The sequence below is a fragment of the Myotis nattereri genome (genome assembly GCF_964212035.1).
Source record: "Myotis nattereri genome assembly, chromosome: 9".
Classification (NCBI taxonomy): domain Eukaryota; kingdom Metazoa; phylum Chordata; class Mammalia; order Chiroptera; family Vespertilionidae; genus Myotis; species Myotis nattereri.
The window spans coordinates 69863877-69890960 of NC_138084.1; the positions used below are offsets into that span (position 1 = coordinate 69863877).

Here is a 27084-nt window from a genome sequence, read left to right on the forward strand (position 1 = left end):
ATAATTACATTTGCCCAAGGTAAAATTTTATGCTAGAAGAACTAAGAATTACCATTTTAGTAATATACTTAATTAGGAAAAAATTACAAATTCAAAAGCAATATCGTGTTCAGTTAGAGAAATTAAGATAATAATTAAAAATTAATGTGTGTGGTATTATTATATTTAGTTTTTGAAGTAAAAGTTAGTAACCAATAAGCAAATACTTACATATGGGTAAATAACTTTACTGATAAAATAATACCAAGAAATTAATCGTATTTGTGTCAAGAAGCATTTACATTAAAATTCAATATAGAGGCCCTGGCCAGGTAGCTCCATTGGTTAGAGCGTCGTCCTGATACTCCAAGGTTGTGGGTTTAATCCCTGATCAAGGAACACAGAAGAATCAACCAATGAATGCATAAACAACAAATTGAGGTTAGACACACACTCTCTCTAGCTCTCTATCTCTCTCTTCACCCCTCCCTCCCTCTCATCCACTCTCCCTCCCTTTCTCTCTCTAAAATCAATAAAAAATAAATATTTAAAAATTGAATATAGAGAAGACTACTTTATAGTTATTCCTTTGTACTTTTTTCGGGCAACATATTTTCAACCTCCAATATGGAAGGTATGCCATGATCACTTTGTGTAAAATATACATATTTTATATAAAATAACCTTTGATTTGTTTAAAAAAAAGGGGGGGGGCCTTCATATTTCTTTTACTGCTGGCTACAATTTAAAAATAAAGTATAAAATGTTCTTATGCCCAATCTTCCCCTAGACAAATGCTCAAAGTAGACCATGTGATGAAACATAACATAACATACTGACATTCTCAGTAATATTAAAAATTTTAGTAACAAATATTAATGCCAAATTTCCATGTAAAGTACTATCCTATAAGCAGCAATGCAGGAAATGTTTAGTTCTCTCAGTAACATAAATATCCAGCAACAGCAACCAGTACGTTTCAGGTTCATTAGTGTTATTTCTGAAATGTTTTTCTCACAGTTCATTTCTATCCCTGAAGCTAACTCCAATATCTACTTTTTCCTATTCATCAAATGCTACTGTGAAGCTGCATCAAACCTGAAGGAAATGAGAACTGCTGCTCTTTTAAAACAAATTTCTCCGGGGCAATTAAATGGTTACAAGGTCAAATAGGAGTCAAAAAGTAAGAACCCTGCTCAGGATACAGTTAATAAAGGCCTCATCAAAAGGCTTGACTGTTCTTTAATACAAAACTTAATATTATAACAGTGGTTCTTGGTTATGATGATGTATTCCGCTGACATCATGCACTATCTCAGGAGTATGCTGCAGAAACTTCTTTGAAAATGTAAATTTCTATTTATTTCATTAATTGACTCATTTGTGTAGCAAAATGGAAATTAAGTGGTGTGAAAGGACAGCAACATCATGAGTAATCAGAATGGAATAACCCATTTCAAGGATAAGAAAAAACTGCCAAGTTTAAAGTCAACGAGGCATGTGCTTATATAGAAGCACTCCCTCTTACAAGGTTTCCTTTTTTTAAATATAATAAGTTTAATTTTATATGCATTACCAAGTCATTGCAATGGGGGGAAAATGTAACCATTAAGTTGAAGCCTAACACAACACTAATGTTGCTCAAGTGGGTGAGTGGTGAAACACATTGTGGTACATCCATAACATGGAACTCTCCTCAGTAATAGAAAGAATGAAGTACTAATTCCCACAGTGACTTGGATGAATTGACAGAGAATTACCTGAGTGAAAAAAGCCAATCCCAAAAGGGTGCATACTACCTAGTTTCACTTATGCAACATTCCTGAAGTGCCAAACTATAGCAATGGAGGCCATGGGATCTCTCTGCAGTACTTCTAATGACTACATATGCAACTGCAATTATCCCAAAATTAAAACTTTAATTTTAAAAAAAGCATATCTGGTGACACTCCCAGAAACCAGGCAGTATACAGAGCCTCTACCAATCAAAAGAAGAAATAGATAAAAGGACAAAATAGCCACCAAAAAAGAAGTCAGAGAAAACAATACAGTGATATGATTATTAATGAATATGTAATGAATATTTAGATATGTATAGGGACATATTAAATTTCTCTCGGTATTAATTCATGATGGAAAAAGCTTACCCGATGCTTTGCCTTAATTTTCTTTCTATATTCTTCTTTGTCAAATTTGTCCTCTTCTTGAAGCCTTTCCTTTGCTTTATCCAAATTGATACCACCAGTGTCATCCTCTTCCTCAGTATCCTTCGAAACAGACTTCTGCACTTGTGGCCACTGCTGAACCAACTGCAGACAGGAAAAGATTCAGTATGGGTCAGGGGACAGGGCGCGTCAGCAAAAAACCATTTCCCTTTGTATAAGGATTTTGAACCAGTGCATATGCACACTCTCTGCTTTACTACCTATATGTTTTAAACTTTCTAACAAACTTTATCATTAAAGTGAGCAAGCCACAGAAGACTGTCCCAATTGGGAGAAAACAATGCCACCATAACCCAATGAGGGCAAGACTGAAGGAAAATTTCATAAATTAATGTGGAGGAGTAGTAGTCACCTCAGGTCATTTCAAGCAGTGTTCTCAGTATGCTCTAGTCCAGCGGTCGCCAACCTTTCGGACCTCGCGGACCACCGGTTGGCAACTGCTGCATTAGTCCACTGATTTGGCTCTGAATGTGCATGGGCCACACCCAGACTGCCTGAGAGCCCCCTCCCACCAGCACCAGGGCCCCTCCAACACCTCTCTCACTGTACTGGGTTGTTTTATTTTCCTGGTTTTCTCACTAGAATTTATCTCCTTGAGGACAGTTACATGTCTTGTTCATGTATTCTCAGAGCCCAACACAGTATCTGGCACACTTTAGTTGCTCAAAATTGATCAATGGATCACATACCAGCTGGGACCACACATAAAGACTGAAATAACTAAGTGAAAAGGAGAAAATCAGTCTGGTTTCACAGGCTGCTCAGATCTGCATGACTTTACACATACAGTGTATGGCTAGGAACAAGGTGACATAAAAGTCAGAGCACTGATCTGGGAGTTGGGAGGCCTGGGAGTTGGGAGGCCTTTCTCACTTAGCCCGCTGTACAATCCTGAATAAGTCACTTAATCTCTGGGCATCTGTGTCCTTGTCTGAAAAATAAGGTTTGACTCAACAATATTCCAGGCCTAACACTGCAAAATTCTAGACAATTTAGACAAAGAATGATTCTTTTATTTTACCTACTATTGTTACCACAGGATTTAAATAGCTGCAATTGTTTTTTAAAGACTGCGAATTGACTGGCAGGCAAGTGGAAGTTGTAGGCACACAGGTCACAGGTATTAAGTCGCCTCTCCCTCTTATCGCCACCAGTCATTCTTCAAGATGAGATTCCTACAGTCTCAACCTTTGGCAACAAATGAGGTCACAAATGTACTGCATGAGCAGCCATGCTAGCAGTTACTAACACTGAATGAAGAAGCAGTGAAGAGAAATCAGCTATGGCAGTAAGAATGCCATCCACTGCTCTTCCCCTTTTTTTGTCAGAGTGAAAAAAGTCCATCCCTCTGTGGTTTGCACCAATAGCAGCATTTCTTTCTGAGTTTTAGGTCAGAATTTTCAATGTGGTTCACAGCTACACAGAGCTCCTATCAATGTTTACAATGAAATTTTATAGTTAAAGATTTATATCCCCCTTAGAGCCAATTGGTATAATCTGTGCAGTTACTTATTAACACAGTAAGGAACCTCTTTATGCTAGCAGCACTGATCCTGTTTACCCTAAGCATCTGATGTCATACAACTACAGTATGGCTTGGCCTGCTTCTCCGGTGCTGACCTCTTTTTAGTAATTTCATAATGATAAGATTTCATTACTTATCAATTATACAGGCTTCCTCTGCAACTACCAACAACTTTGAACTGCACTTCATTTTGTTAGTTTTCATATGATTCATATACCATTTCACTCCATATTATTAGTGCAAACCCAGGCTTCTGAAATAAAATTCCCGCCCCCCACCCAAACACCCAAGTCTTTCTTAACTTCAAAATTAAAAGAAAATATATGTTACTCGACATAGACTGCTTAGGCATCACTTATATTAATAATGATGAAATAGCTGATGTGATATATTACAGTTGGTATAAAAAAACTGTTATTTTATTGAGGTATCAATGATTCACTCATCCAACAAACTTTTTTGAGGGCTTACTATATGTTAAACACTGTTCTAAGTGCTGAGGACAGAGTATTGAGAAAAGTCAACAAATACCTTCCACAGTGGAAGAAACGAACCACCACCAAATAAATACAGAATGAATTACACAGTAAGTGCTATGGGAAAAAGAACAAAAAGACAAGGCAAGAAAAATGAGATTATGTAAGTGTGGAGTGCTGTGTGCTGTGTGCTGTGTTAGGATGAACAAGGAAACCTGTAGGCTGGTGAGTGAAACCAAGAAATAATATTCAGAAGAGCCTGCAATCACTACGAACTTCTAGCCATTACTCCTTAGGTAGTCACTCGACTTTCCAGATATCCTTCTTCTTTAGCAACAAAGATAGTATTCATTTGTAATAGAGTGACCCTTCATGAGCAATATGTGAGTGATAACCCTCCCCTAAGCTATGGGTATATATACACTCAGACCAAGGTAATGATGAGAGGAAAGCCAGGCACCCGTGTGTCTGACATTATTTTAAAGCAGAGAAATCCTCCCCATTAGCAGGCCAGCAAGTAAGAAACATGCCAACACAACGTCTAAAACTGAGGAACTGCACAGCAGAGTTTCTTTGCGAGTCCAGCAAACAGAGTTGTGGCAAGTAGCTGTGCTACTACTTGTGCTTGTCCCCACAGAGCATGTTGATGGACACCAGGACAAGAAAATCTAATCTATACAAGCAGAATTTAGGAAGCTCAAAACTAACTCTGTTGTTATCACCAAGAAGTATCTCAGTCTACTGTCAATAAAATGTTCTTGCCTCCAGGTGTACAGTTGATGGAATTCCTTTGGTAACAGTGAAGGGAACTGCCTATCCTATTTTAGAGAAACATTTTCTTCTCATTAGTGAGTGGTAGTTAGCAGGGCAGTTACTCTTTATAAGAGTTGGAACATACAGTCCTCACTTAACATCCTCACTAGTTTCTGGGATGTCAAGTAAATGGACCGATGATGAAACCAATTGGCTTATGAACAAGAGTTAAGCTGCTACATCATCTCATCAACATTATACTAAAAGGACACATTTGAGGACCTGCTGTACCTCAGAAATGAAGCATTTAAGAATCTTACCTCCCCTTCATCAGTAAACGTTATTTTCTTATTCACTTTAAAATTTCTCTTCATTACTTTTTTCGCTTCTGCGACTTTGGTCACTTTTTTCTTGACACTGGATTTAGAAGATTCTTTCTTCTGTGTGAGAATATAAAAAAACAACAACAGACGATTAAGTAAATGCTGCTTTATATTAACAATTTAACTCTGTCTGGCAATAAATACACTTTCCAAAACTGAGTACATTTACTGCTCAATGGCTAATGAGAGGCACCAAAAACAATGTCCAGAAATAAAGTCATTAGACTTAACTAACGACACACGCCCCCCGCCCCCCCACCCCCCGCCAATGCTAAAGGGGATTAAGTGTAAATAAATGGAAGTTAGACATAACTTCTAAAATTTATTCTATTACTAAAACTATGTTACCCTGGTAATGGAACTACATAATAATGTGATAAATGGGCATGTAAGATAAATAAAGCTATCTTCCAGCTAAAAAAATTGAGCACATTTTAAAAATACATCTAATTTCCAAGTGCAAACTTAAACTTTTAGGCTAGAGAAATGTTTAGTTGGGAAGCAAGATGGCTGCAATACATGGCCACTCAACATTCTTCCTGCCATTACAGTACTTTCCTAGATGAACAAGGGAAAACACCCTATGAAAACTAAGCTGGCACCAAAGGTGAGAAGGGATAAGAGGACTTTAACAGAGAAACAATGATCAGCACGTAGCTAATGTCCTACAGCGGTTCTCAACGTGTGGGTCGCAAACAATGAAAATATATCCTGCATTTCAGATATTTACATTACGATTCATAACAGTAGCAAAATTAAAGTTATGAAGTAGCAACGAAAATAATTTTATGGTTGGGAGTCACCACAACATGAGGAACTGTATTAAAAGGTCGCGGCATTAGGAAGGTTGAGAAAACTGTGACCTAAAACCACTAGAGCAAGATATTAAAAGTACAAAGCCACAGCTTACCTACGCAAGCGAATGCTGAGTGAACTAAAATAGGAAGTTACAGATCATACCATAGCCTACTTCAATGAGTGACAAAAAATAACTCCTTTGAGAAGAATTTGGATTATTTTCCTTAAATCAAAGCCAGTAATACCAGTGGTGATGCTTAGTAAACTAATCTAAGGAAGCCTCCATTAGACAAGTAGTCAGAATGGTAGAAGTTAGGAAAATGGTGTCGTTTAGAAAATAGATTTGAATTCAAGCTTTACCATTTAGGAGCAAGTTACTTAACCTCTTGGCTTGAGGATAATAATAGTACCTATCACATAGGGTGCTGGGAGAGTTTAATAATAAATGTAAACATATAAAATATGTGTTACATAAACCTCAAATACCACTATTATATATTGATTCCATGACACCTAAAGAAATTGTACCAACTGCATAGACAATTTGCAAAATCCCAGACTTTGAGCTTCCTAGTCGATTGTGGGGGTTTTTTTAATTTTGTACCACAGGACTAGTTGGAACAGGACTGATTGATCTAGGACACAAGAATTATCAGAAGCTTCAAGATATACATCAATTACAACTGTTACTTTATGGTAATAAATATGCACACAAAAAACAATTCATTCAACAAAAATATTATTGCTGATGAATACAAAAATGCTTAAAAACATAACACCATAAAATAAAAAGCAACAAATTTACTAAAATAGGCTTCTGACAAGTTGTTAATAAATTATATTTCTAGATAATGATAATAGCTATTATGAAAATCAGCTAGAACATCTGCAATAACATTATGACTTAAGTACAGGAAAATTTTGGCACTGATGGTTCTATTATGTAGGTATTACTAACACTACTTTTATATTTCTTGTTCTTAGTACATGCAAACTATAGTATCAGAGCACTTAAGAATCTGCTAGAATTTCAAATCCATAAAATGTTTATGAAAAGATTAATCTCCTCTTAAGTAACTAATTTTTATTACATCAGACAGAGACATCAATATGCTACAAACTCTATACCTACATCTGACAGGACTTCTACAGAGATTGTTTGCTTTTAGATTTCTTCTCACCATGGAACACCCCATCTCTGCCACCCCTCAGGGGGTCCATGACTGCATGAATGTTAACATCTGATGAAATAAGGCCCTAAATTGGTGTGCCTCTCCCCCAAAACCCCCTCCCCACACCATGCTCTATGATACATCACTATTACTCTCCCTCATGAAATAGTGCAATCCTCATTTCCTTATTTGGCTTCTGAGAGTATGAATAAACCGCGGTGGTAAAACTCCTAAATTAAAAAGGGAATAGGGTGGAAAGAAGTTGTCAACTGAAATAAGTTGCTACCAATAGGACATCTTACAAAACAGGGCACAAATACCCCCCGCCCTCCCCCCCCACACACACACACACGTACTCCCAATCATTACTCCTACAACTTTCTCCCCACAAACACTTATCAAAGAACACCACCAACTTGACCACCAGGGGTGAAGACAATGTTACTGACTCCTACTAGATTTTCTTGATTTTATGGTTTGGTCCATCCTAACCATACAATATCTGCCTGGCTGTTACTCTGTCATTAGACCTCAATTAATGATAGAGAGAATGCCAATGAAACCGCAAACTGAGAGTCTCAAATGACAATTAAGCCCTAACCAGTTTGGCTCAGTGGATAGAGCATCGGCCTGAGGACTGAAAGGTCCCAGGTTCGATTCTGGTCAAGGGCATGTACCTTGGTTGTGGGCACAGCCCCAGTAGGAGGTGTGCAGAAGGCAGCTGATCAATGTTTCTCTCTCATCGATTCTAACTCTCTATCCCTCTCCCTTCCTCTCTGTAAAAAATCAATAAAATATATTAAAAAAAAAAAGACAATTAAACAGGAGTAAGTTATCACTGAAAAACAAAACATAATGGGGATTATCAGGAGCAGATTTTCTGTCTGGAGGGACAGTAACGCTCTATATGTTGACAGGAGTTTGCGTTACATGGATCTCTACATTTATCAGAACTCATCAAATATTACACTTAAGATTAATGCATTTCACTGTTTGTAAATTTCTACCTCAAAAGAATCCTGTAAGCAAAAACTGAACTTTAGTTAGAACTAGGCCAGCTGAATTATATGGGAGAAAATGTAGTGATACTGGCAACTTACTCTGAAATGCATTAAATAAAAAAGAGTGATGGATGAATAGATGGAGAATTGCATATTAAAGGTAAAATAGTAAAAGGTTAATTATAAAATATGAGTGGTTGGTATTCTAGTGTCCAAAAGCACACATTTTTTTTTCAACTTTTCTATATGTTTAAAATTATTTGTAATAAAATATAAAAGCCCAGTCTCAGGAACAAGAGAAAAAGTCACAAAGCAAAGATACCAAAAACTGTTAGAACAGAGTATGTACAGGTCAGTCAGAAAAACAATCCTGCAGAGTGGAAGCTTGGAGTGATGCAGGTCTACTAGAAGAGCTTAAGGGAAATCCATGAAACCACTGAAATTATGTAACAAAATTTGGGAGTATTTGTATCTTTGCATTTTTTATGATTTATCATGGTTTCTAAATGGGATCTGTGACCCCCCCTCCCCTATGCCCCAACCCTGCTCCCAAAGAAAAAAAGGTCAAATTTTGCTTGTTTAAGGGAAGAAGCCACTGAGAAAAGGACCAAACATGGCAACATGTATGAAAAGATTCTGTCATATTTTTCCGGATAGGCATGGCGTTGTTCTGATATTCTAGAATTATTCTTCACTCAAATATGTCATCAAAAAACAAGACACATCATGGTACATACTGGGGCCCCAGCAGTGAAAAAGCCAGGTGGATGGACTCCCAATCCTCATTGAGCCTAACTCTATCAGTTGGGGGGGTGGTGGGAGGGGGACATTAAACCATTGGAAAATATATTTAATCACAAATACAGTAGTGCTCAGAAAAAAATGCACAGGATGACTAAATCTATGTAACAGATGCTTGCCCTAGCTAAGTTACGGTAAGGAGAGGAAGTCAGGAACACTTCCTTTTGAGGGACAGATGTTGAACTGAGCAGCAAACAACTCAACACAGCTGTACTGTTGGCCATCAATGGTGTAAAATACCTTCTGTATGTACAGTGACGGCATGTTTCACATATGGCTCACAACAGAGTCTTAGCTCAGTGTCATCCTTTTGAATGTTAATTTTAGCAGGTAATACACACTCATTTATTTTATAAAGGCTATTAAAAAAACACAACCCTGTCATTTGTGTCCTCTTAAGCCACCCCAGGTTACATCTCAAGAAGCAAGCATTGCTAGTAGCCTTTTCTGCATCCTTCCAGAGACATCCTTCCCAACGCAAGTATACTAGTATATGAAGGACACCAAGAACTCATGAAAGAGCCTTGTAGCCTGGCCGGTTTGCTCAGTTGATAGAGCATTGGCCTTCGGACCAAAGGGTCCCAGGTTCGATTCCAGTCAAGGGTATTCCTCAGTTGCAGGCTCAATCCCAAACCCTAATCAGGGCAAGTGTAGGAAGCAACCAATTGATATCTCTCTCTCTCTCTCTCTCTCTCTCTCTCTCTCTCTCTCTCTCTCTCTCTCTTCCACTCTCTCTTAAAAAATCAATGGAAAAAATCCTCAGGTAAGAATTAACAAAACAAAAAGTCTTGTATATAAACCTTCATATATGTGTGCATTTATATATCTAGGGTAAATTTCTAAAGTTAAAGCCCTCAAAGTATATACATTTAAATTTCAAAATAAGCGTCCAGAGAAGTTATACAAATTTATACACTTGCCAAAAAATTTGAGAGGAACTGATTCTCCACATCTATTTAAATAAAGTATGTTATTAGGCTTTATATTTGCCAGTCAACTAGGTGAAGAAATATCATCTCAGGGAAGTCTTAATTTGCATTTGTACAAAGGCACATCTTCTTGTACACTGTATATATTGTTTGCCAGTATTTTTAATGCTTCCTAGCATTTATTAATTTTGGGGAATCTCTTCATTTGTTAAAGATGCATTAATACTTTCTCCCACTTCATCATTTATATTTAAACTTTGCCATATGGGATAAAATTGTTGGGTTTCTTTGGCAAGCATATATTTTTAATTATGTAATACATTTTTTAAGTAATGAAATTTTCTGGGTTTGTGGCATACCTTAATATACTTTTCTAACTAAAATACTTTTTCAAAAATATGTTTTTACTAATTTCAGAGAGAGGAAGGGAGAGGGAAAGAGAGAGAGAAACATCAATGATGAGAGAGAATTATTTATCAGCTGCCTCTTGCACACCCCCAACTAGGAATCAAGCCAGCAACCTAGGCATATGACCTAACCTCCTGGTTCATGGATCGACGCTCAATCACTGAGCCACACTTGGCTGGGCTAAAAGACTTTTTTAAAATGAATTTAACTCCTTCACATGCAGATTTTACTTAAAAGTTTCAACACTGGCCCTTGGACAAAGGAGAAAGTACTCATTAATAATTTCAAATTTCTATTCATTAAATCACAAAAAATATAAGGTATTCCATTGTTAGGAAAGAATTCTGTTTTGACTATAAGACTTTGTTATTGCTATTAAAATGAAATTTGCAGCAGCCAGAAAGTATTATGAAAGATTTTCTGACAAGATGTAAAACATCAAAATCCAATTTCCATTTCTATTTGCACTTCTTCCACAACATGTATGCTAGACTTCAAAATAAAATGCTAAAAGGAAAGTATCAAAAAATACAAAACTGATAAAACTTGAAAGATAACCACCACCATCACAAAAACAATAATGGCTCTGATCAGAAGAATCATGATATAGTTAACATTGGCTACAAGATTCAAAATATTCCATATAATAAAAGCCTAATATGCTAAGTGTCCGGTCATCTGGTCATCTGTTCAACCAATCAGAGCATAATATGCTAATGATATGCTAATGCTGCTCAACTGCTCACTATAATGCGCACTGACCACCAAGGGGCAGACAGTTGGCGGGTAGGTTAGCTTGCTGCTGGGCTCTGGCCGATCGGGACTGAGCGAGACAGGCCAGGAATGCCCTGGAGCCCTCCCATGGTCCCTCCTGAGCTGGCCAACCTCCCACATCCCTCCCCGGCTCCAGTTGTGCACCAGTGGGGTCCCTTGGCTTGGCCTGCACCCTCTTGCAATACAGGACTCCTCAGGGAATGTCAGAGAGCCAGTTTTGGCCTGATCCTGCAGGCCAGGCCAAGGGACCCCACTGTGCACAAATTCGTGCACCAGGCCTCTAGTAATTAAGAAAACCTACTTAATGTAAGTATTACTACTATATATCCAGGGGCAGGAAGGAGTATCATATTGCAAAGGGAAAAGGAAAGGGAAAAGGAGAGGGAAGGGAAGGGAAGGGAAGGGAAGGGAAGGGAAGGGAAGGGACGGGAAGGGAAGGGAAGGGAAGGGAAGGGAAGAAAAGAAAAGAGAAAAGAAAAGAGAAAAGAAAAGAGAAAAGAAAAGAAAGCTTAAGTAAATGAAGTTTAGAATTAAAGGAAAAGATACTCTAAAGAAATCATATTTTTATGCTTCCTTAAAGCAGCTCCCATATGTATCACTGAATAATTAAAAGTTTCTAATACCAACTGTATCCAAAATTGAAGGAAATCCACAAAATAAAGAACCATCAACTCTGGTGGAGACTTTAGAAATTACCTATTATACCTTAAACCCTTATGTTAAGCAGGGGTGGGGAACCTTTTTTCTGCCAGGTGCCATTTGGATATTTATAACATTGTTCGTGGGCCATACAAAACTATCAACTTAAAAATTAGCCTGCTATATTTGGTCTAACATTTACATAACTCAATCCTAATGCCTTGGCAGGGCCAGACCAAATGATTTAGTGGGCGGTATAGGGCCCGCTGGCCAGATGTTCCCCATCTCTGTGTTAAAGATAAGGGCATTTCCTAGCATTTATAAACACTGTTGCCTAAAAGTACTTAACTTTAGGTATTTCCATTGCCTAAGTAACCAAACCTTACCCATGGTGGGATTTCTTTAAGAAAAAGAAAAAGGAAAGTCACCTTCTATAAAAGCATATTTCTTCTGTCATTCTAATTTTACAATTTAAATTAAGGATGAACTAGTTGACATTTTATTTTAAAGCCATCTACAAAATCTTTGCTTGAGAAATAATGAGTAGTAATATTGAGCAACTTTCATGTACAATAATGGCCATTTGTATGTCTTTTTGGAGGGGAAAAATGTCTATTCAGTTTTTTTGCCCATTTTTAAAACCAGATTGTCTCTTTGCTTTTGAGTTATATGAGCTCCTGATAGATTTCAGATATCAATCCCTTATCAGATATATCATTGGAAAATATTTTCTCCCATTTCATAGGTTGCCTTTTTAATTTGTTTTTTACTCTAATCTAGTCACGTTGTTTATTTCAGCTCTTGTTGCTTGTGCTTTTGGTGTTATAGCCAAACGATCATTGTCAGGACCAAAATCAAGTTAACTTTTTCTCTATGTTTCTTTTAGGAGTTTTAATCATCTGGGAAATGAAATAAAAACCAGTGAGATATCACTTCACACCTGTTACGATACATATCACCAAAAAGACAAGAGGTAAATGTTGGCAAGGCTGTGGAGGAAAAAGAATGTACACTGTTGTGGAATGTAAATTGGTTTAGCCACAGTGGAAAACAGTATGAGGTTCCTCAAAAAATTAAAAATAGAAGCTACCGCCCTAGCTAGTTTGGCTCAGTGGACAGAGTGTCAGCCTGTGGACTGAAAGGTCCCAGGTTCGGTTCCAGTCAAGGGCACATGCCTGGGTTGCAGGTTCATTCCCCAGTAGGGGGCTTGCAGGAGGCAGCCAATTGATGATTCTCTCTCACCACTGATGTTTCTATCTCTCTCTCCCTCTCCCTTCCACTCTGAAATCAATTTAAAAAAAACACCACAACTTTAAAAGCAGAAGCTACCACGTTCTGCCCAGTGTGGCTCGGTTGGTTGGGCATCATTCTGTGCACAGAAAGGTTACTGGTTGGATTCCTGGTGAGGGCACATGCCCAGGTTGTGGGCTCAATCCCCAGTAGGGGGTGAGCAGAAGGCAGCTGATATTGATGTTTCTCTCACATATATCCATGTTTCTCTCTCTGTCCCTCTCCTTTCCTCTCTCTCTAAAATTAATTAAAGAAAATAAGAATAGGAACTACCATAGACCTAGAAATCCTACTCCTGATATATATTTGAAGGAAACAAAATTAGTATCTGAGAGGGATAGATATCTGCACTCCCATGCTCACTGCACCACTATTTAAAATAGCCAAGATAGGGAAACAACCTAAGTGTCAAAGGATGAATGGATCAGGAAAATGTGGTATACGAACAACAATGGAATATTACTCAGCAATGAGAAAAAGGAAATCCTGACATTTGCAAAAACATGGATAAACCTGGAAGGCATTATGTTATGTGACATAAGTCAGGCAGAAAAGACAAAGACTATATATCATCACTTATTGTGGAATCTTTAAAGGCAAAAAAAAAAAAAAAAAGGCCCCTTTCATAGAAACAAAATGGTGTTCCCAGGGGCTGGGAAGAAGGGTACAAACTATCAATCATGAGTAAATTCTGAAGTTCTAATGTATGTACAGTATAGTGAGTATCGTTAATAATACTGTATTATGAAAGTTGCTGAGAGTAGATTTAATCATTCTTATCGCACCAAAAAAGGAGTTAACTGTGAGGTGACAGATGTGTTATCTTGATCTTAGTATAGCAATCATTTCACATTGTATATGTACACAAAAACATTACATTGTACACTTTAAATGTATACAATTATATTTGTCAATTATTCCTCAATAAAGCTGCAACTGCAACATATAAAATGATTAAATTTGTCAATGGATACTATAATATATTAAATAACAATGACAAAATATTTATTATGAAATATTCATGATTCTTTTAAAAATCATCTTGATGAGTCAACATTAATGGGAAAACAGACAATTGAGTATTGCTTATTTCTTTTTTTCCCCAGACCAAAAACTACATAGATATGTAGTGATCTCAGTTATGTTTGGACTTTCTTCCTTCTCTTAATGGAGGATCATACGGCAATACCATTCTACGCAATGTTTTTTGATTGCTAGACTCCTCCTTCAGGATTCCTACTGTCTGAATCCACAGGCTTACCTTGGAATACTTTCTAGAAACTGCTTTTTAACCTAATAAACTCTACCTGAGAGTGTGTACCTCCACCTTAACTACTGAAAGCTTTCAGAAAAATAACTTTCAGATCTCCAATACAGATTCTGTTTCCCTCTGTCCCTTCTCTCATTTTTCAGATGAATCCCCCCACCAAATTCTCAAACGCCGGTGTTGTTTTTGCCAACATATTTGTCTTCTTTTCCTCAATTTCTTGCAATAATTAACACAAAATTTCCCTTGGTTTTAAAAAGCCTCTTTATAGCATTTTAGTCTAACTCTTTAAATCTTTCCTGGCTCCCAATTAGTCCAGATAAGATTTAAGTTTCTTTTCTCTACCACGCCATATTTTACTTTGCTTATTTCCTTACTTTTAGCCTCATTCCCAACTTCATGGCCAGCCAAATCTATCATTGTCTTTGTCTTTTATTATCCTAAACTAGAGGCCCATTGCACAAAAATTTGTGCACTCGGGGGGTTCACTCAGCCCGGCCTGCACCCTCTCACAGTTTGCAGTCTGGGACCCCTTGGGGGATGTCCACCTGCTGGCTTAGGCCTGCACCCTGGGGAATCGGGCCTAAGCTGGCAGTAAGACATCCCTCTGGCAGCCTGGGAGCCCTTGGGCAACGTCCAACTGACAGCTTAGGCCCACTCCCACAGGGGAGCGGACCTAAGCTGCAGTCGGACAGCATTAGCACTGCCGAGGAGGCGGGAGAGGCTCCTGCCACCACCGCTGAGCTCGCAGCTGTCAGCCAGCCTGTAGCTGAACAGAGTTCCCCCTGTGGGAGCACACTGACCACCAGGGGGCAGCTCCTGTGTTGAGCATCTGCTCCCTTGTGGTCAGTGGACGTCATAGAGACTGGTTGTTCCCGGTTGTTCTGCTGTTAGGGTAAATTTGCATATTACCCTTTTATTATATAGGATGGTTCCTGCTACCTTTTGAGCACTTACACTTCTGGGACATATAAAGGATAATTTCATATTCCTCATTTAATACTTTAGGAAATTTCCTTTGGTTCACTGAAATTGTCTAGGCCAGTCCTTGAGTGTGGCTCTTCCACAAAATACCATGTGTGGGCACGCACATATAGTGTGATTGAAACTTTGTGGCCCAGGGAGAAAACCAAGATGGCGGCATAGGTAAACACCGGAGATTGCTACTTAGCACAACCACTTCAAGAATACAAATAAAAGACGGGATGGACATCATCCAGAACCATAGGAAGGCTGGCTGAGTGGAAATTCTACAACTAGAAGGAAAGAGAAAGGCATACCGAGACTCAGAAGAGCTGCGGTGCGAAAGCAAAGTACAGAGGTATGGAGGTGCACGCGGAGAGGGCTGGTGGCTGAGGGCACGGTTGTCTTTTTCAATCAGTAGGGAGTCTCAAGCTCTGAGCTCCAGTTCTGGGCGAGTCTCTGGGGACCCAGACTCATACGGGAGAAACTGGACTGTCTGGCATCGGTCGGAACTCGAGGGCAGCTTTCTCTCGGAGGTGCTTGCAGCTATTGCCGGGACACTGAGAAGCGGGGCCTCTGAGGACAGCCATAGCTGCTTGCTCCACCCTGTAGATCCCCTGGGACCCCAGCCCCGCGCAAGCTGTGCGCCGGCTTTTGCATATGAAAGGCCTGGCCCTTTGCAATCTGAAAATTACCTAACAAACTTGCAGCTGGCCCAAGGCCCCATGGCAACTTGCATTGCTTCACAGCTGAGCTCCTGCTGGGTAGCCTCAGGCAGAGGCTAGATTAGTACCTCCTTAGAGATCCAGGAGCCAGTGTGTCCCATGGTCAGAGTGGGACCATCCAGATTGCAGCTCCTCAGACCCATAAAGGACACACTCAGGGGGCAGACTCAGTGAGCACCAAAGCCCCACTGAAGCAAGTCTTGCCCCGGAGGGGTGTTTCCAGAACAGAAGTTCTCCCACTGCAGACACAGCTGATTCTCACAGCCAATTGGCCTGGAGGTCAATTCCTCCCAGTAATACCTATAACAATCAAGGCTTAACTACAACAAGACTGTACACAAAGCCCACAAGGGGATGCACCAAGCGTGTCCACCTCAGGTAATTGGGGAGGCTGAGCCACTGGGCCCTATAGGACACCTAGCACAGAAAGCCACTCTATCAACACAGGGAAGCAGCCAAAATGCAGAGACAAATCAACAGGTCACAAATGACAGAAATGGAGGAAAGCAAACTACTGGATATAGAGTTTAAAACCACACTTTTAAGATTTTTCAAGAACTTTCTAGAAACCACCGATAAATTTAGTAAGACCCTCAAAAAGTCTGGTGAGACCGCCGATAAATGTAGTGAGACCCTCAAGAAATCTAGTGAGACCCTTGAGGTTATGAAAAAGGACCAAACAGAAATTAAGCATACACTGACTGAAATAAAGGGTATTATGTGGAGTTCCAACAGCAGACTAGAGGATCGCAAGAATCAAGTCAAAGATTTGAAATATGAAGAAGCAAAAATCATCCAACTGGAAAAACAAAAAGAAAAAAGAATCCAAAAATACGAAGACAGTGTAAGGAGCCTCTGGGACAGCTTCAAGCGTACCAACATCAGAATTATAGGGGTACCAGAAGAAGAGAGAGAGCAAGATATTGAAAACCTATTTGAAGAAATAATGACAGAAAACTTCCCCTACTGGTGAAAGAAATAGACTCACAAGTCCAGGAAGCACAGGGAACCCCAAACAAAAGGAATCCAAAGAGGACCACACCAAGACACATCATAATTAAAATGCCAAGAGCAAAAGACAAAGAGAGAATCTTAAAAGCAGCAAGAGAAAGAAACTCAGTTACCTACAAGGCAGTACCCATACGACTGTCAGCTGATTTCTCAACAGAAACTTTGCAGGCCAGAAGGGAGTGGCAAGAAATATTCAAAGTGATGAATAGCAAGAACCTACAACCAAGATTACTTTATCCAGCAAAGCTATCATTCAGAATTGAAGGTCAGATAAAGAGCTTCACAGATAAGGAAAAGCTAAAGGAGTTCATCACCACCAAACCAGGATTATATGAAATGCTGAAAGGTATCCTTTAAGAAGAGGAAGAAGAAGAAAAAGGTAAAGACACAAACTATGAACAACAAATACACATCTATCAACAAGTGAATCTAAGAATCAAGTGAATAAATAATCTGATGAACAGAATGAACTGGTGATTATAATAGAATCGGACATAGAAAGGGAGTGGACTGACTATTCTTGGTGGGGTAAAGGGGTGTGGGGGATGCGGGAAGAGACTGGACAAAAATCGTGCACCTATGGATGAGGACAGTGGCGGGGGTTGGGGGTGTTGAGGGCGGAGGGTGGGGTGGAGGGGAGCTATGGGGAAAAAAGAACAACTGTAATAATCTGAACAATAAAGATTTAATTAAAAAAAAAAAAAAGGAAGAAACTTCGTGGCCCATGCTCACGAGCCGCAGTTTGCCAACCACTGGTTTAGGCTGTTAACTGTTCTGTTTTACTAGCCAGAAAGTATGTATTATCTGCTTACACCATGGCCCTCAAAAAAAAAAAGCCAGATATTTCCTGTTCTTTAACAAAATTATGGAGCCAGCCATATTTTGCCTTAGGAATCTAATTTTTAAAGTGCCACTTTCAATAAATATTTCTATATTAGGAAGCAGGCAGCTGGAAGCAATTTAAAGAAATGGAGCTTGATATGTACTTCTTTGCCTCTCTATTTAGACTTCAAAAAATTACAGTATGGATTTATTTCTAACTTATGTAAAAATTGGCTGCATCAATTTCTGTTGTCTCTTACAACTTTTAGAATTCTAGAACTTAGAAATATAAGCTTTATATTTAAAAAAACAGTACTGTCTAAAAAGGAAAGCTAATTGAGTTACATGGCCATTGAATTAATGGGGTTGATGGAGACTACATAAGTAAGTCAGGATGATGGTAATGAACATGTTAAAAAACGTGGGCAGGCTTTCTGAAATTACAATAAGCAATATGACACTAAGGCAGGGGTGGGGAACATCCAGCCCACGGCTGTATAAGGGCTGCAAAATCATTTGGTCTGCCCTGCCAAAGCAACTGCAAGCAGGACTCGAAATTCAATAAATCTAGGAGCTTGTATCATAGAACATACATTTAGATTAAGTGAATTATAGTAAGCGAATGATGTTATAAATATCCAAATGGCCCTTGGCAGAAAAAAGGTTCCCCACCGCTGCACTAAGGTATGCTTCTCTTAGAGGAGTATCTAATCTATCGACCTACTTCTAAGTGATACCAGACTCAGCAATAACCAGTAGTTTATTAATCAGAATCAGTTTGGCCAAAATTATATAGCATCAAAATAACAGTCAACAATATGTAATTATAAGGTTTAACTGAGAATTCCATAGCTGGTTCCAGGACCTAAAAAAATATCAAATTATTTGGCAGTCTGGTTACTGTGATATAAAGAAGAATTTGTAAAAATTCATTCATCGTGAATGTATAATAAGCAAATGGGACATAATACCAGTTGTTCAGTACACCAATTTAAAAATTATATGCAAACACACACATGGACATGGATCTGTACTCTAAATTACAAAAATAGAATCTTTGTATGATTTAAAGACTTCACAAAGAATTACAATCATAGAACTAAGATATACACTAAACTCAACTCAGACTTGGGACCTGGTTAGTTAAACCAGTTTTGACATTCTATTTTAAGACATTTGAGATATACTTATGCCAACCTCCCAGATCCCCAAGACAGGGTAATCACTGCTACTGGTTATCCATGGATCCAGTGTTTGACATTTTTCTAAATTTGCTGACTTACTACATCACAAGATATGCATAGGATTTATCATAACTGAAAGAGAAATAACAAGTCTCACTACCATGTCTAGTCCACGTCACGTTCAAAACTACATATACAGTCAAGTTTCCAAGACTATCTTTACTGTATAAGAAAGTTAGCTAAGCAAAAAGACTAAATGAAAAGTCAATGGCTAGCCTACGTGTACCACATTACAACAAGGCATGCTTGGATGATGTTTAATCATTTAAAATTGGATATTCTTAAAAATACACCATTTATGAAATAGTGGTATGCAAAACCATATAATGGCAATTAAAAATACTGGCATTAAGTACAGAACTTAGAAGGCTAAAAAGGCCCTAGAACAGCGGTTCTCAACCTGTGGGTAGCGACCCCTTTGGGGGTCGAACGAACCTTTCACAGGGGTCATCTAAATACATCCTGCATACCAGATATTTACATTATGATTCATAACAGTAGCAAAATTAGAGTTATGAAGTAGCAACGAAAATAATTTTATGGTTGGGGGTCACCACAACATGAGGAACTGTATTAAAGGGTCGCAGCATTAGGAAGGTTGAGAACCACTGCCTGAGAGGAATAGCACTGCATGCACATACGTATACAGAGGTTAAGAGAAGTTCAAGATCACAGTAAATACCAGCGAAGTTAGGGATAGTCTTCCAAAAAGCCTAACCTGTGATCTCCTTGACACCACATATAACAAGATTTTAGTCAGAAACATCTCAGAGGATACACTTTCCTTTGAGAAGTATAATTTTTTGTAGCAACACTAAGACACCCCATAAAATGGAAATTAAGAGTTGGTCAACAGCAAATATTTTTAAAATGGAAAGAATCCCTCAAGAATTTTTTTTTGAAAATTATTTGAGAGAGAGAGAAAGAGAGAGATATCAATTTGTTGTTCTACTTATTTATACATTCATTGGTTGATTCTTATATGTGCTCTGATGGGTATCGAACCTGCAACCTTGGCATATCTGGATGACGCTCTAACCAACTGACCTACCCAGCCAGGGCTTTAAATGAATTATTTTTAATATATCTTTTTCATTGATTTCAGAGAAGAAAGGAAAGGGAGAGAGAGATAGAAACATCAATGATGAGAGAGAATCATTGATCAGCTGCCTCCTGAACATACATCCCCAATGGAATCCAGCACAACCCAGGCATGTGCCCTGACCAGGAGTTGAACTATTACCTCCTGGTTCATAGATCAATGTTCAACCACTGAGCTAAGCCAGCCAGGCTTAAATGAATTATTTTAAAAGTGGTCTTTATTCAAAGAAGGACCATATGGCTATGACTAAATCTTACCTCTAATTTTATGTTCTCTCTCAAAAGCATAACATCTAGAAAAAAGTATTCTGTCCTTCAGTGCTCCATACTTTGTCTTTTTTTTTTTTTTTATTCCTGGCAAATTTCAGGTTGAGCATGCAGTGATTAATACAATTTCCATCTGCCTTCCTTAGCACTTAAACAGTAAAAAATGTTTGACAGCCTTAGAAGCTGTTGACAGATACTTGCTCATTTGTTTATTTTTCCTCCACCCTATTTCATTAGTAAGTCTGTGACACTAAAATGTAATACTCTGAATTACAAATTATTAATAACTACTGTATACCACAATACCCAAAGAATTAAAATATAATTTTTGCTAGGCTCCAAACTCTGTAAGCCAAATAGCCACTTTTTTGTTGTTGTTGTTTATTCACTCTCCTTACTGTTCTATCCACAGACTAGAAAATGCAGAAGCTATCAATATGCTTGAAATTCTCACCCAAAAGGCAAAATTAAGGTGATTAAGTAAAATTCAACACTGGCTATTTTTTGAGACCTTTTCTCACTTTCTACCTTCAGTCATTTATTTCAGTGATATCTCTTGTGGCATTTCTTCTAGTTTTAAGAAATTCTTCCACTTCTATTTTACCCCTCTTAGACACTAACGTCCCTGTGGACAGAGAGTCTGTCTTACCCTTTAATTCCTAGAGTAAGCATCTACTTTGTGCCTGAACAAATCAATAATTATTTGTGAAGCTGAGCTGTGCACAGGCAAATTTAGACCAATTTTCATCGGGAACAATATTAATTCTAAGACTCTGAATTTGTTTAAGAGTCATTCAAAGACATCAACTTGCTTAAACAGCATAGAAATAAACAAACATAACATTTAGCATTTAATTTGACACTTATTTGTTGAGAAAACAGATTTACTGACCCTGGGCAGTAAAGTGTGATGCAAGAAGCAGAACTGTCTGAAAATGCTGTCAGGAGTCACTTGGGATGCCTAACCAATGAGCTGGAACCACTCCTCTATCCCTTTCTCCCAGCAGGAGAGGCCGCGATCACGCTCAGCTTCAGACAGAACCATAGTGTCTTCTCTTAGCAGGGCAGACTCAGTTTCCCATGGACCCCAGGTCTCCACATGCGGGACAGATGAATTCCTCACATGACTATAGGCATCCAACTATACTGTCTGGTTCCTAACTAGTTTGTGCAACTGGTCACTGATAAGGCTGAATCTGTGGCTTGTTCTGTAACAAATAAGGGGGAATAATATGGAACAGGATACCTTCACTGGAATAAAATCTATGCTCTATATATTGAGCAAACTGTCAAAATTCTGGTACCCCTCTAACTAGAATAAGGGAGTTGGGAACTCATGCCTCAAGTCTTGCTGATCCTGGCTGTTCCCCATAAAATGCCCCCTTTTCCCTTAGTTTATTCCTTAATTTATGCCATGATATTGCCGAATTTGTCCTAAGTTCCAATACATGACAAGTGACAATCCAGATGGATTCACTGAGCAAATCAAAGGCCATTAAACATTACTTTGAATTTACACAACAGTAATTAGAGATGGCATCTGCCAGATACCATGCTAGACGTTTAATATTTGAATCACTCCTCACAACTTCCCTTTTAAGGTACTGCCTGCATCTTATAGGTGATGAAACTGACAATAAAACAAGTTAAACAATTACCCAACAGAGAGAAACTAAGATGGCAGCATAGGTAGACACCGGGAAATTGCTGCCTCCCACAACAACTTCAAAAATACAAAGAAAGGACAAAATGGACATCATCCAGAACTACAGGAAGGCTGGCTGAGTGTAAATTCTACGACTAGAAGAAAAGAGAAAAGCACACTGAGACTCAGAGGAGCTGCGGAAGTAAAGTGCAAAGGTACAGAGGCTCGAGCGCGCGCGCTGAAAGGGGCTGGTACCTGAGGACGCGGCTGTCTTTTTGAATCAGGAGGGAGTCACAAGCTCCCAACTGCTCTGAACTCCGGTTCCGGAAAGTCTCTGGGGACCCAGGACTCATACGGGGAGAAACTGGACTGTCTGGCAGCAGGCAGAACTCTGAACTTGAGGGCGGCTTTCCCTCAGAGGTGCTTGCAGCAATTACCGGGACACTGAGACCCACGGTCCCTTAGGGCAGGGCTGAGGATCCACCATAGCTGCTTGCTCTGCCCTTTGATTCCCTAAGACCCCGCCCGACCCAGGCTGCAGCAGAGGCTTTTGCATATGAATGCCCCAGCCCTTTGCAACCTGAAAATTACCTAACAAATTGCAGCTGGGTCAGACAGACTCAGAACTTCCAAGAGAAGGCCCAAGGCCCCACAGCAGCTTGCATTGCTTCACAGCTGGGCCTCATCAGGGCACCTCCAAACTCCAAAAAAGGAAGGGGAATCTGCAGTTCTCTTCATAGCTCCTGCTGGGTAACCTCAAGCAGAGGCTAAATTGGCACCTCCTTAGATCCAAGAGCCAGTGTACCCAGTGGTCAGAGGGGGACCATCCAGATTACAACTCCTCAGATCCATAAGGGACACACTCAGGGAGCAGACTCAGTGAGCACCAAAGCCCCACTGAAGCAAGTCTTGCCCCAGAAGGGTGTCTCAAGCTCAGAAGTTCTCCCACTGCAGACACAGCTGATTCTCACTGCCAATTGGCCTGGAGGTCAATTCCTCCCAGTGAACCTACAACAATCAAGGCATAACTACAACAAGACTGTGCACAAAGCCCACAAGGGGGTGCACCAAGAGTGTTCACCTCAGGTAACTGGGGAGGCTGAGACACTGGGCCCTACAGGACACCTAGCACACAAAACCACTCTACCAACACAGGGAAGCATAAAAAATGCGGAGACAAAGAAACAGGTCACAAATGACAGAAATGGAGGAAAGCAAACTACTGGATATAGGGTTCAAAACCACGTTTATAAGGTTTTTCAAGAATTTTATGGAAACCGCCGATAAATTTAGTGAGACCCTGGAGGATATGAAAAAAGACCAACTAGAAATTAAGCATACACTGACTGAAATAAAGAATAATCTACAGAGATCCAACAGCAGACAAGAGGATCCCAAGAATCAAGTCAAAGATTTGAAATACGAAGAAACAAAAAATACCCAACCGAAAAAGAAAAAAGAAAAAGGATTCCAAAAATATGAAGACAGTGTAAGGAGCCTCTGGGACAACTTCAAGCGTACCAACATCAGAATTATAGGGGTACCAGAAGAAGAGAGAGGGCAAGATATTGAAAACCTATTTGAAGAAATAATGACAGAAAACTTCCCCTACCTGGTGAAAGGAATAGACTTACAAGTCCAGGAAGCACAGAGAACCCCAAACAAAAAGGAATCCAAAGAGGACCACACCAAGACACATCATAAGTAAAATGTCAAGAGCAAAAGACAAAGAGAGAATCTTAAAAGCAGCAAGAGAAAGACAGTCAGTTACCTACAAGGGAGTACCCATTCAACTGTCAGCTGATTTCTCAACAGAAACTTTGCAGGCCAGAAGAGAGTGGCAAGAAATATTCAAAGTGATGAATAGCAAGAACCTACAACCAAGATTACTTTTTCCAGCAAAGCTATCATTCAGAATAGAAGGTCAGATAAAGAGCTTCACAGATAAGAAAAAGCTAAAGGAGTTCATCACCACCAAACCAGCACTGTATGAAATTCTGAAAGGTATCCTTTAAGAAGAGGAAGAAGAAAAAGGAACTCTTACCATTTGCCACAGCATGGATGGAACTGGAGAGCGGATAAATACCACATGATCTCACTCATTTGTGGAATATAATAAACAACATAAACTGATGAACAAGGACTGATCCAGAGATGGAGAGGCATTGATTGGACTGTCGGGCGTTGGAGGGAAGGTAGGGGAGGGTGGGGGTAAGGGGTAAAGATCAACCAAAGGACTTATATGCAAGCATATAGGCCTAACCAATGGACACGGACAACGGGGGGGTGAGGGCATGAGCGGGGGGGGGGGGGGGGGGGGCGCGGGGGGGGTAGTTGGCAACGTGGGGATAAGGATACATATGTAATATCTTAATCAATAAAAAATATATTTAAAAAAAAAAGAAAGAAATTTCCTTTGCACATTGTAGCAAGGAAGAAAAACCTTTAAGAAGAAATGTCAGACAGAGTTACAGTTTTGTATGAAAAAAGATAAGTACGGATCAAAAAAAAAAAAACAATTACCTAATGGAGACAGCCTCTAAACCAGCCGTGGGCAAACTACAGCCCGCTGGCCGGATCCGGCCCATTTGAAATGAATAAAACTAAAAAAAAAAAAAGACCATACCCTTTTATGTAATGATGTTTACTTTGAATTTATATTAGTTCACACAAACACTCCATCCATGCTTTTGTTCTGGCCCTCCGGTCCAGTTTAAGAACCCATTGTGGCCCTCGAGTCAAAAAGTTTACCCACCCCTGCTCTAAACAGAGGCTCATTAAACTTCAAAATGTGCTCTTCAAGTATGTGCTCTTCTCGGGACACCACAATGTCACTGACTCAAATAAATTCTAGAAACATTGTCTGTAGGAAGGTTTAGTCCACTCCCCAAGGGCTGGAGCCCATGACCTCCCTAGGATACAGATATACAGTTTCTCCTTGAATAAATCCTTGCAGAGAGAATCCACTAAATAAAAGAAGAATGCATTGTATGAAGACACCTATAATTATCCTTCCTGTACATTTTTAAAGAATAAATTACATCAAGGGAAAACAATAAGGAAAATTACTGTTTTCACTAAAAAATTCATGTAGTTTCCAAACCAAATAAGCAATTAACATTGGTAAAATTTCAATCTAAATGCTTTTTTTTTTTCAAGTTCCAGTGTTAACCCTTGAGAGGTCTACCTACTACTGAAAACAAAGACTAATTGTATTTTCTTATATCACTCAAGGAAAAAGACAATAGTAATTACAGATAGAGGTAAAGTTAGGAGACTGGAAAGGTAATAAGAGTTCTGTGACAAGCTTCGGGGCAAAAGAGACAGGGTGTACAGAACAAAACACAGGGAAAAGGACGGCCATGTAGAGTTAAGACAGTTATGGTAATAAAAGCAGACAAACTGAAAACAAAAACACAAGAAAGGAACTACTGTAGTTTTTTAGTAAAAGTGCTATGAAAAATCCCTCTCATGATTAGTGATGCAATGCAAAAACATTACACCTCTCATGATTAGTGATGCATTGCAAAAACATTGCAAATCATTTTCCTCTCAACAGATACCCAACCAAACAATCAATTCTAAACTTGAAAACAAAATAATTAAACCAAAATCAGGAAACTGAGAATTTATTAACCAGTTACTGACAGGATATGTAATAATTATCTTCCATCTCCCAAATATTCTCTACCTTATACCAAAAGAATTCCTGAGGTATAAGACTAGAAGTGGTAAGTCCAAAAGAAAAGAATACATTGGAACGTGAAATGAACCGTGGGAACTCAATGTGGTCATTTCCAAGTTAGTATGTTATCACTGGCAAGCATTATTTACATCTTATCTAGACTGTTTCAGAAAACTTGAATTATTTAAGCCATATAATAATTTAAATGAATTGGTTGAATTATTAATACATGAATGCAATAGAAAACTTAATGATAATACTAATAAAATATTCACCTCAAACTAGTTGTGAACATTCAATTCCAATCTAATCAAGTAAACAGGTCGAACTGATGGGAATTTTCTCTATTAAAATGCAATTAATTCTCCATTAGGTATATTAAGATTTCTGAAGTTACTATATTATGAAACTCACTAATAATTTGCCTCATTGAATCTGAATCCAAGATGCTGAATATCAAAACTTTCTAATAAAAGACTACAAACTATCATAGAGTAACTTGATAAAATAATACTGTTATCAGCAATTTATTTGAGCACCTACAGAAAGCCTCCTTCAACTAAAGACATATCTGGCTAATTTTCAACTTTGGAATAAGCTACCAATCTATATATATAAAAGCCTAAGTGACCTTTACAACGAAATGACCAGAAGTACCGGTCGCTATGATGCGCACTGACCACCAGGGGGTAGACGCTCAACATAGCAGCTGCCCCCAGCCTGCAGGCCCCAATCGCTGATTGGGACTGCTGGCCAACCTCCTGGTCCATCCCCCCAGTCCGGCAGGCCCCGAGGCTGGGACGGGAAACTGGGGGTGGGAGGCGTTGGACACCCGGTCCCTCCCCCCGGCTGGCAGGCCCCGATTGGCCCGCCGCCCACCCACCTCAGTGGCAGTTGGACCCTCCCCCTGGCCGGCAGGCCCCGATCACCTGATTGGGGCTGGGACAGGGAACCAGGGGTGGGTGGCGGCAGACAGAGGAGGCAAGGGAAGGAGGAGGAGGGGGGTAGTCGAAGAGGCAGGGAACCACACAGTGGCGGCACATGGGCAGCAAGGGAAAGAGGAGGTGGGGAGGTAGGGAAGCAGGTAACCATATGGTGGCAGTGCACAGGTGGCAAGGGAAGGAGGAGGTGGGTAGGTGGAGAAGTGGGGAACCTGATCAGCCCTGATAGCCGGCCAGGCCTAGGGACCCCACCCGTGCAT

General features: G+C 39.4%; 1 protein-coding gene across 1 annotated transcript in view; it reads right to left on the reverse strand.

Moving 5' to 3' along the window:
* Window positions 1-27084, reverse strand: part of DDX10 (DEAD-box helicase 10) — a 252096-nt gene that overhangs the window by 87583 nt on the left and 137429 nt on the right. The window contains exons 14-15 of the mRNA XM_081098779.1: window positions 5279-5398; window positions 2127-2288 (exon numbers count right to left, since the gene is read on the reverse strand). Coding sequence (XP_080954905.1) covers window positions 2127-2288; window positions 5279-5398 — 282 coding nt within the window. The remainder of the gene's footprint in view (window positions 1-2126; window positions 2289-5278; window positions 5399-27084) is intronic.